The sequence below is a fragment of the Cryptomeria japonica genome, chromosome 11 (genome assembly GCF_030272615.1).
Source record: "Cryptomeria japonica chromosome 11, Sugi_1.0, whole genome shotgun sequence".
Classification (NCBI taxonomy): Eukaryota; Viridiplantae; Streptophyta; class Pinopsida; order Cupressales; family Cupressaceae; genus Cryptomeria; species Cryptomeria japonica.
This window is the reverse complement of record NC_081415.1, coordinates 486,820,290-486,832,888: the sequence shown is the minus strand read 5'-3', so window position 1 is coordinate 486,832,888 and position 12,599 is coordinate 486,820,290. Positions and strand designations below refer to the sequence as shown.

At 37.4% G+C, this 12,599-nt stretch overlaps 1 protein-coding gene across 2 annotated transcripts in view; it reads left to right on the top strand.

Annotated features, from left to right (window-relative positions):
• Positions 1-2,100: 2,100 nt before the first annotated feature.
• LOC131032441 (uncharacterized) overlaps positions 2,101-12,599 on the top strand; it is a 49,842-nt gene continuing 39,343 nt past the window's right edge. For both annotated transcript variants that reach the window (XR_009103448.2, XM_057963412.2), the window contains exon 1: positions 2,101-2,820. Coding sequence is in view for 1 of the 2 variants with exons in the window: in XM_057963412.2 (XP_057819395.2) it covers positions 2,308-2,820 (513 nt within the window). In the remaining variant the exon portion in view is untranslated. The remainder of the gene's footprint in view (positions 2,821-12,599) is intronic.

The window sequence follows — 12,599 nt, the reverse complement described above, 5'->3', positions numbered from 1 at the left end:
CATGTATACTGGTAAGATACCATGCACACCGGTGGCACCAAAAATAATCTTTATTACGACAACATTCTCTGTCTACAACTGCTCAAACTCGCCTTCTTCATTAATTGACCAGTTCTCCTATCAACTGGTTTGTCAAAGTGACAAACATATATTTCCTTCTCTATTCTGACAACACATCATGTCTGCCCTTGTAGATCCGGTACACATCCCTAATCTCATGCACCTAAGGCAACTTAGTGTTTCACCGGTTGATCTAGTGAGAGCCTTCAATCACTTGCCTTCTACTCTTCTGTCTTATCTCAGAGGACTATTATGCATTCCATGCATAATAGGAGATAAGCTCCACTTACCATTGGGAGTCCTGTAGATTGACATCTAACAACATACCGGTGGCTTGCACATACTTCACCTTTGGTGTTGATGTGATTTTTGTAACATTCCGTCTCTTCATCACAATCAACATCCCAACATCTTGCTCTCTTACAGATGTCATCATTTTGCCTCTTCATCAATTCTGATGCCATGTTTTCATACCAGATTCATACATTACCTGTTTGCATCACTATGCCTTCTTCAACCATCAACATGTCACTTCATCGGTGGTCACTTCATGCATACCCGTTGACATCAGTGATTGTATATCAACTATACTCCCATACCGGTTACTGTCCTATACTGGTTGACATCAATGACAACACAATGCCAACATAGAATTGACAACTATGTCCTCCCTTGGCTCTAAGATCCTCATTTCTATGTCTACTATTTCCCCTTCTTCCAGATCTAGATTTCCAAGATTGATTTGCATTGTCTGATCTTTTATTATGTTGTTCCCTTGAGTATCCGCAAGTACAATCATTTCTTTAGGTTTTTCCTCATCCCTAAGTTGAGCAACTACTTATGTGTCCAAGCCCTAATACACAACACCCCCCAACTTCATTTAAATCTACTTCAATTTTTTGTCTCCATTTCCCTTTTGCTATGATAATTTCTAGGTTATCCAAAAATCTAAGTTCACTGTCCATGTCCATTAATATTTTAGCTTTTGCTCCAAGTTTACTAGAGAAGAAATCCTCTTCTATACCTATTTGAGATCCTAATGCTTCTAAGTTCGAATATTCTGTAGGGAAATTTCTTTGTCTTATGCATTTTGGATATCTCTTTGGTTTATGAATGGCTAGGTCGAGGTTTGGTTCCCAATCCATCTGGTAGAAACAAAAATCCTTGAGAAATATTGGTTTGCCATATAAGATTTCCTTTTTAAGATATTTATTTGTGCAATCTAACAGAAAAAAACCATTTGCTAGGGCTCTGGCTCTTACCCGACCTTTGAATTGTGATTCCCACCATTCGACAATCATTTCCTTCAAATTGCTTATTTCGGTCCATTTGACGAATAAACCACATTCTTGTAGATGTCCCCATATAGATTCTAAGATTTTTGATGGAATTACCATGGATCTATAATTCTTCTTCTTAGGAGCATACCATCCCGGGTCCATTCTTGAATTCATGTCATCCTAACTACCCTATTTCCCAGTTCTTTGTTTGGAATGTGGATCGCTTCGAAACTGTTTGTATTTATTTTTGAAGAAACCCTTGCCCCTAAGATCTGATTTGCGGATTACTCCCTACTTCCTATCCGATTTCTTGAAGTTCAATCCAAGTCTAATTGCCTTTGGATCCATAATCGTGGACAATTTGGATCTTGTTCTCTTCTTCCCCATTGATTTTTCCCCTGCTTCTTCTCACCCCTTTCTTTGTTGACAATCTTACCTGGCTGACTCTGTGTAGTCCCTAATGGGATCACATTTGCTGCAGTGAAATGATCGAAAAAGTTGATTTGTGTTGCTGGCCGTATGACTTGCCCTTCGTTGATTCGCCAAAGTTTGTCTTTTTTTGCTCCATGAAGAGAGCACCCTTTTTGCTTTTTATGATTTTTTTATCAATATTTTAATAATCAACTATTATTTATTAAATTTGATATAACTATAATTAAGAGCCAAATCAATCTGAATTATTATTTTAAAAAAATCTCCGTTCTCACCGTTAAGGAATATTTAATATGAAAAAATCACCAAATCAGTGAAAAATGTAAGGAACCTGTTGATGTGTGTATAGTTACAACAATGCAAACAGATAACTACTGTGTGAAGAAACCTCGATTAAAGAGGGAAGCGTGGAGGGTGCCACTGAAAGACTAAATTGTACCAAATCCTTTTCAAATTATTTAGACCAAAACACGTATACAATCCTCATTCATACTTAAAACTTGGAAATCCCGCCCTTTTGTTTGTGAAGGCTGTAATGGCAGAAGTGCAGAAGCGATGGATGAAGTGCCTGGTATGGCAGCAGGTTCTCACCACGGTCATATGGACGGCATGGAACGCGGTGCTTGGCTTCACACTCTCTTCGGAGGGACTAACCCTCTCGTCGTTTGGCATAGGGCTTCTCCGATTCTGTGTATTCCAGATGAGTATGGCACTTCTTTTGCTTGGCCATTATATCGTTATGTCCCCTGAAGAGAAGGCCGCGGCAGGGGTGTTAGAGTTAGCGATGGGTTTTATGGGGGCGGTTATCGGAGCGGGCTGGGGAAGGAGGGAGGGGGCTCTACGTCTGCGGCAGAGGGCTCAGACAACGGCGGACTGGGTGCTCTTTGTGTTTATAACGGCGTTCGTGGGGTTGCTGGCGCTCTTGACTGTAGCAGCAGGTCTTATGAGCCCTTTTGATGCTGCTTTCCGCGGAGCCGCCCTGGGCTTCGTCTATGGCCTTCATTACATTTATAAACGCCTTTGGGTTCTCTCTTTTCCAATCATTCAGGTCTGTTGCTCTTTGCCTTGTTTTCAAGCGCCATTTTTTTTGAAAAATAAACAGAAAAAGCTTAACTCTCGAGTTAAAACCCTAAACTTCCGATAATTTGGGGTTATTTCTGTTCATTTAAAATTTTTCTGTTTCTCCCCACTTCGTGATTGTTCAACTCATATGCCAGTGTTTGCTAGGAAATTGTTTAAATTTTGTGCATAATAATGAGGCAAGTATATATTTCCAAGAATTATTCGTGATATAACTAATAAGACAAAAACACGTTATGATAATCCTTCTCCATCTCTATTGGTCTGGAGTATGGTTACATTGGCAATGCTACAAGATGATCTCGTTCGTAAATTAAGTGAACATTTAATTATTTCGATTTAATGCCGTTATATTCTACTATATACAGGGGGAGGAATAGTTGAGTGGAAGAGAGGAAAAAGGAAGCGATATATGTTTGAATTCTCGTTCTTGATAATTTTCGGAAAACAATACACACTGTTGGATAGCAAATAAAGCCACATAAACGCATTATGATATACTATTTGCCATCTCCATTGATCTGGAGTCCGGAGGAGTAAATTGGCATCTCTACAAACTCCTTTATAAATTAAATGCACATTCAGTTTTATGGTTTTAATACTGCCATATTCCAATACATACATAAGGAAGAGTTAGTTGACTCGAATAGAATAAAAAAAAGCAATGTTTGAAATTCTTGTTCCAGATAATTTTTGGAAAATAATACACACTTCTGGATTACGGCTGACTTATTCAAATTACCTGTCTAAGTAGCATTGAATTATTGTTCTTATATCTGTAATGTAAGAAAGCTAGCTAACGAAATAAAGGGACAAATTATGTTAATCTCAAAAAATGCCAAAATAATTGATCTTTAAATAGTGTGTATATTTCAATACTTGTTAAATCAACACAAAGCTTATATATTCCAATCGCAATATGATTGTTATAGTTGCTGATTATAATGCAAAACATGCATAGATGATAGAACAGTTTTTATCTCCTCATTTTATTGTTAGTTAGTGTAAATATTCATAAGAAAGATTGCAAAAACAGTTATAGAGCACAGGCAAGCATGAAAATGGAGCAGAACACAACTTCTGGTCTGGAGAAACCCGATGTAAGAACAAATTCCTGAACAATAAGAAATCATCTCCCCAAGCCACTATCTCGTTGCTGATTTACAGAGATTTGTTGCCGTATCGAGGTCATTATGCACTCCTTACACATTCAAATAAATGTCAAAATATCTATACATCAGTGCTACTTTTCAATAACTTTTACAATTACACTTCAACATGCATGGGAGTACTTTACTAATGCAACCATGTATATTTACAGTCAATTACCACATGAAAGGAATCTTTTCTCAATCTCACAAAATGGGTAACATAGCCCAGGAGTCACAAGAAATCTACAAGAGGAAGAGACAGAATTCCAAACACTTTAGCTCCCTCTAGATGTTAATATTCTTCTTTTCAATTGTGCAAAAGAACACACAATATTGGATTTGGGTTGGCATCTTCAAATAATGTGCCAATGAGTGTTGATTTTAGTAGGAGGAATTCCTATTAATGATAATAATTAATATTCCACTAATATTTTCTTTAGTCCCGTCATGCCAATTCTTTCTTGTTGAATTTTGATGATTAGAGATGTAAGCAATCAGACATGTTAATTGGGTGCTCGTTTAACCACGGGAATGACTCAGTTCATTGTTGCCCTCCCAACCATAGACAATACATGATTGTCTCCCCCGAGCACATTCATATGTGATCTGCCTAATGATATTGATATTTGCACTTGGATTGTATGTTCGTTTTTTTCACTTCATGAATGAGATTGCACATCTCATTATATATGCGAGAGTTGCCCTTTCATCAAGGGGCGCCACTCTCCCAAGATGGCCCCTTCTTGGATTGGATTGTATGTTCGTTTTTTTCACCTCATGAATGAGATTGCACATCTCATTATATATGCGAGAGTTGCCCTTTCATCAAGGGGCGCCACTCTCCCAAGATGCAAGTGTTGATTTTAGTAGGAGGAATTCCCATTAATGATATTTTCTTTAGTCCCATCATGCCAATTCTTTCTTGTTGAATTTTGATGATCAGAGATGTAAGCAATCAGACATGTTAGTTGGGTGCTCGTTTAACCACAGGCAATGACTCAGATCATTGTTGCCCTCCCAACCATAGACAATACATAATTGTCTCCCCCGAGCACATTCATATGTGATCTGCCTAATGATATTGATATTTGCACTTGGATTGTATGTTCGTTTTTTTCACTTCATGAATGAGATTGCACATCTCATTATATATGCGAGAGTTGCCCTTTCATCAAGGGACGCCACTCTCCCACGATGGCCCCACAAATTATATTAATATAATATCAATATATCATTATATTATCAATAATTGTATTATCACAATAATTATAATATAATTATATTATCACAATAATTATATTATCTATGTCAGCCCACCTAGCAAATATAAAATATAGTGTATTAATAGCTTTGGGATATCTCCCGTTGCTAACCACATACATCAACACTCCCTCTTTAGCTAGGGAGATATCTTGCTAGATCTACGAGACACATCACCTCATCGTGATGACTAACACAATGACTACACTCATGTGTATGAAAGAAGCTTATCATCTCATTGTGATAGCTTATCACCTCATCATGATATATGACCACAATTTCTACTCCCATATGTGGAAAGGAAAGATATCACCTCACCGTGATTTCAACCATCATGGCTTCTCCCATGGACGATGAAGAATAGATATCACCTCACCATGATATCAACCATCATGGCTTATCCATAGATATCACCTCACATGATATCCACCATTATGGCTTATATATAGATATCTCCTCACGTAATATCCACCATTATGGCTTATCCATAGATATTACCTCAAGAGATATCAACCATTATTGTGAGATCGTCACCTCACAATGATGGTAAGATGCACAAGTATTCATCATTGTGAGATCGTCACCTCACAATGATATTCATCATGGCTCATCCAGAAGGTAAACACACAAGTACAATAAAATCACCACGGACTCTCTCACGTGGTGTTGTCATGGCGTCACACACATGGCATCCACCATGAACCATATCAGAGGGTGGAGATAAGGATTTACACCTCAAGTCTCTCTCAAGGAGAAATGCATTAACAAGGGCTTGCACCTCAAACTTCTCTCACTGAGAAGAATGCATTAACCAAAAACTTCAAGATGACGAGGCTCCCTTTGAACCTGAAATGTCAGGCTCCCTCTGAAGCTGAAATGTTAAGCTCCCTCTGAAGTTGATATCAACCTTTTGACCTTCTTGTCCAAGGTTGCCTTTGATGAAATATCAAACTTCCTCTGAATGTTGATCCCTCTTCTTTGAAGAAACGTCTCCAGCCACCAACTCAATCTCATTGCAGCAATTATTAAGGTCTTCCTTCCTTGAATGCAATCTCTTATGCTTCTTGGTTCGTCCTGAAAGCATTTCAAAGAGAGAGATTACAAATAGTTCATAGAACTAATCTATCCTGAATAGAAACACCAATGCGAGATTCACTATTACCAATGTTATTGCATGAATCTATACTATACATAAAATTCATGAACAAATTAAAGGTACAAACAAACAACGAAATACTTATCTCTTTATTGCTGGTACCACCATTGTGCTAGACCTGTAGCTGTGACTCATCTTTGCCTCCTTCAGTGTTTGCCATCCCATGCAACCAATTCCAGATCAAACACAATTTCACAAGGAATAGGGAAGGATGTATTAGCCCATCTCTATAACACTTCCGTCACTTTCTCTTTCAAATCAGTAAGTGAATTTTCAAAGACAGAGGCTCCCCAACTTCCAGCGATTGCCTCGGTTCACATGCCTTGCTAGAATGAAACTTCATACTGTTCAAATGATTGGTGTCCAAAGGCTCACACCAACAGTGGTCACAATATCCTACGCTTAGCAAATGAGAATCGCCACTCAATCTTGAATTGTCCAGCAATAAGAGGATCCCCTGTCCCACAAACTTTGTCAATACACACGCCTTAATAAACCTATGTTGTTACCCAGCAACATAATGTAATATGGCTGCCAGAGTTAAGACATTCCATTCTTAACAAGTACTCATATAAATTGTCTTGCTTGCAAGACCTGACATTTTATGAATCTTCAATTGTTAAATCTCTCCGCAAATCTTTTTCGTGCAAACTGAAACCCTGATTCCACTAAGGGATAAATTTGCCTTCTTATCAAACACCAAGCCTTAACCATCTCGGTATCATCAACATTCCCGCCCAATTTTTTTTGCAAAACTCTGATGTCCCTCAAATCCACAATGTCAGGCTTCACAGGGTCGACAACGTTTAGGACGGCGTCAACAGCAAGGGAGGCCAATAGGGTAGAATACTGGCTGACAACCTTACTGTTCAGAGAAGTGCTCGCACTTTTCACCAAAGAGTCATGGTCCATCAATTTGACAGGAATAACCATGGCCGTCAAAACCTGGACGGCTTTTTTTATTTTTTTTATTTAGAGGCAAAATTGCATTCCTTTAATGCATTACACCTTTCCACGAGTAATTATTTTTCTTTCAAAACTCAACCATACTAATCGGTGAATGTTTTTGTTAGTCTTCTTTCGTTAACTTGAAGATTAAATCACAGATTGATCATCGATTGTTTTTATGAAATCATAGCCTTTCAGAACACATCTGATTACTGCTATAAGAGTTAATTTGTCTCTTAACAAGATCATACATTAATCGTACCTCTTATTAATTATTTGTTTGCATTAACTCACTTTATGGAGACAGCCCGCTGCATTATTTAAGGAGTCTAGCATGTTAATCATCGTGACTTTTGGCATCAAACTAATCAAATATTCTTTGAGTATTTTCTTAATACATCGACTTCACATGTAATGCCCTTTCCTTTATTATATGGATCGAACTTTGATAACCAATGCTGTCTTAAATTATTGTTGATATCTGATTTTTTTTTTCTTATTTCCACGTCCTTGAGTCACTGTTCTTATTGCATCATGGTCGCTAACGCATATTATTAACTGCATCTTTCATTTATCTCTGTCATTTATTATTTTATACAAAGCGCTGCATATGAAAGATATTCATTGACTGTATTGAGTCGATTTTCTATGTGCTGACGTCAGATATTCACTATGCATTAATCTGAATCGAACCTTCAGTCGCTGACTTGTCTCATAATTGAGTCGGCTGTATGTGAAATGCTATACTTCGGATAACTGTTAATAAACTGACCGGTACGTATACCTTTCTTCGTCAACATTATGAATTGGTCAATCACATAAATCATACGATACTGAACTCTGTTATTTCATTCTTCATGGTCACTGCTTGCATATGATTGCTGCATAGTGATCATTTTTATTAAATTTGTTGACATCTTTCATCTAATGAAGCAACTGCTCCAAACTCTAGTCGTTGTAGATACTTAATAGAAGTCTTCTTAAAATCGATGTCTTATGTTTATCGATCTTATTGATAATAAAAGATAACTGCCTTCACTAATACTTTAAGCATTGTCTTTCAATCAATTGTTCACCTCCATTTTGATGAGAATGGTGGTGCCGTCGTTGGTGATGATCACATCGCCTGAGGAGGTGCAGAGCATCTTGTCCATGCCCTTGGGACCCAGGGAGGTTCGAACCGCATCCGCGACAGCCTTCGCTGAGATGATGTTGGCGTGCCGGATGTCGTCCCTGCGCTTGGTATCAACGTATTTTTTTTTGTTGTCTTGGTGGCCGCGGCTGCTACACTGCTGTTGCCATTTTCTACTTCGAAAGTTCTCTGTGCTGCCTGTTTCACTGCTCAAGGATTTGCAACTCAAAACTGTTGCAGGCTTTCCATTTCCTCGACGAAACCCCCATTATATTGCGCACGGGTGATCTCCTCCCCTGCTCGTAGTAGAGGCGTCACCATTGTATCTCACACGAGGCACCAGTATCTTTGTCGTTACTGTGAAGAAAACTTAGATCTCTGATCAAATTTCGAAACCTGCTCTGATACCATGTTGAATTTTGATGATCAGAGATGTAAGCAATCAGACATGTTGATTGGGTGCTTGTTTAACCACGGGCAATGACTCAGATCATTGTTGCCCTCCCAACCATAGACAATGCATGATTGTCTCCCCCGAGCACATTCATATGTGATCTGCCTAATGATATTGTTATCTGCACTTGGATTGTATGTTCGTTTTTTTCTCTTCATGAATGAGATTGCACATCTCATTATATATGCGAGAGGTGCCCTTTCATCAAGGGACGCCACTCTCCCAAGATGGCCCCACAAATTAATATTAATATAATATCAATATATTATTATATTATCAATAATTCTATTATCACAATAATTATAATATAATTATATTATCACAATAATTATAATATAATTATATTATAATAATAATTATATTATCTATGTCAGCCCACCTAGCAAATATAAAATATAGTGTATTAATAGCTTTGGGATATCTCCCGTTGCTAATCACATACATCAACATTTCTCACCCATTTATCAAGGCATTTCCTGTCATGTGAATCAGTATAAGGCAATCTTTTCACTTTATTAGAACACAACAACCATAATATCAGCAATAACAACAAGCTCACAAGATTCACACAATTGAGAACACTAGATTTACATGGAAACCCATTTTGGAGGAAACCACAGAGAAGGATTGCTTTGAACTACTATCCAAATCTAACCACACAAAATGATAAAAGGATCTTACAACATTTTCAGACACCAACCTACTAGAGACACCAATCCCCACAACTAAGCACCAACCTAGCAAGAGATACTAATTTCTTTGTTCAGGAGGCACCAATCTCTTCTGCTTTCTGAAAATTACTTCTTCAATGTATGTTGAGCATTTAGCTCTGCTTCAACAATCTGCTCATCGGAATGATATATTTTTATTTCATATTCTGCACTTAAATCTTCTTCTCAAACATCTACTTGCATCAGAAATAGAACTACTCTATTATGCTTTGCTCTCAAAATGATGAAATATTTTCGCCCTCCACCACACATACAAAAACTCTAAAAAGCTTCTCCATAATTTGATGCAATAAATACATAGATTGGCCACCGTTTTTAAAAATATGACCAGTGCTAGGTCAGCCAAACACATTAGCCTTTTTTCTACCTTAAAGAAAATTTGAACTTGACACATAGGTTGGCCAGTTAGGGGTCAAGGGTTGCCCATACTTCATGCCAAAAAGCAAGACAAACCTTCAACCATCGATCGTTGAAGACAAGAATCTTTGAACACTTTGACAAATTTTCATGTTGGCTCGTTAGGGGTTAGAGTTTGACTTTAGTACTTTACTGTTGATGTTTTTTTTATGCACTTCGAACACAGAATAAAATACCAAGGTATTCTATCCTCTCTTGAATAAAGAAACTTTAAATGCTAAATAAAGTGACCAATCAAAACAAATCCAAGGTTTACGATTCAAACTATTGGACTTAAATACTGTGGATAGACTCAGTGATATGATGTGATTTTGCTGGAATCACAAGGGGACTTATGTTTTATGAACGCGTGGAACATGGACTCTTTACTAACTTGTTGGGAAAATAAAAGCCAAAAGAGATAAGGGTTGAGAAAGTCTATACTAATCCTAAGAATGTAAGATATCATTATTGACTTGGCGTGACCAAACCAAGCTTTGTTTCGCCATACAGGAACAACTACACAAAGATGGTGCAATCTCCTAAGGACAAGTGAATGATTTTCATATCACCTTATGTACACCAACATTATGAACAATGAGCATTAAGTAATTGAATTTAAGCTTTTTGATCAAGTTCAATTTAACCACACATTGCAATTTGCAATCAACACATTCCAAGTGGTATGAACATAGGTTCACCATTCATCAACAATGAAATCTTCCATTCATCTAACAAACATTTACACTATGAGAAGTAGAGACCATGCAACAAGTTGAAATAGCACACCAAAATCCACCATCCCTTCAATGAAAATAGTATGTTTATTACAACAAGCTTTGGCAACAATCTACTTTCCTCCTACTCTACTCTAATTGCTAACTATTGTCAATTAACCTTTACAAATGAGAAGGTGATGTCTTATATAGACATCGCGAGAATCAATGGCCGAGATTATATAATGAAACCCTAATTAGGGTTTGTTACAACAAGCTCTCTCTTGACCAATGAGATAATTACAACGAATAGGATACATGTCTTTCCTTGAATGTTGACCAATGAGTGATGAGGTTAGGTACATAAAATAATATAAAATAATATTTGATGAAGCGCCATGTGTCACTTGCTCCACCTAGATTGAGTTAGGTACATTGAACTGAGACATGCTGATGTGGCATCTCTTGATTGATTTGAAAGTGAATAGGATGCCACCTCAGCTTACCTTTTAGATCATCACAAAGTGTTTGTGATGGGGCAACATCTCTTGATACTCAACATTTCTAATTGCCTGATGTGATGTTGATGGGGCATATTCCCATATTGCATCATTTTTTGATCATGTTTTCTAACTTTGATTAACTCTTCTGAATCTCTCTCTCCTTGATCACACTTGCATTTCAACCCTCTGACTAGGAATCTTGACCTTGAGATACACTTCTTATTGGTGATGCTTGTGTTGTTCTTGAACATCCTGACTCTATCACTATGACCCTTGGTGTGAAATAGTCCCTTGATGTAGCATGTAACTCCACGGTGTTTAGTTTGACTTAATGATGCTTAAGCCTTGATCCTCTTTTACATGGTGCCTCTAGGCATGATGATACTTGATGTAGACTATGCAACACCCATGGTTGATCTTTGTTCACAATGTACTTGACCTTGATCTCCACCTTGTAGTTCTAACTTGATTACCTTGCCTCGATGTAGTTCTTGACTTCATTGTTGTATTGGCAATGATTCTTGGATTTCCTAAGGAAATTCAAAATTGTCCAACCTCTTCAACCTTATCATATGTGTTGATTTTTGTAAGGTGATTTCCATAATGTAGTCTTGAACGCGTGCCTCTCTACTCTTCATTAATGATTGCCCTTGCTAAGCCCTTGATGTTACTTGATTCACCACCTTGTCTCTCATCTCTATCTTGATGGTTTTTGATGTCATGAAGGTGTAGGGAGGTATAAGTTAACTTCTTCACTTTGAATCGAAAATGCCCATCCTTTCATCAATACCTGCAAAAAGAAAAGAATTTGAAATTATACCATATAAAATACCTTATAAATCAGAAAATACAACCTGATTTTCTTTCTGCAAGTCTGCCCTTTATCTCTTGTTTGAATTGAATGATTGGGTGATGCAAATGAGGAGTTTTTGAGGATTTATTTATACCCTGTGCCCTCACCTAATTGTTAGACCTTTCTCTTTAAGGCTGATTTGTGCATTTTATGTTGCTGAGCGGGTTTCTCTACCTTTCTTGCATAAACCAAGGTCAGCTTCATGCATCACTTGTTTTACTTCCCATTATCAAGTCAGCTGGAGTATGTTTTAGACATCAAAAGATATAAATAAAGATTGAATTGCTGGAGTTACCCTCACAATTCACAATTTCAATCCAATCCTTAATTAGGTCTGCTCTTCTTATGCATTTTTAGGTCTGATTTTGGTGTCCTAGTTCTGATTTTAGTCTCCCTAAAGTCTGATCCATATCTTCCAAAGGTTTTTCATGTTTGCAAGGTCTGATC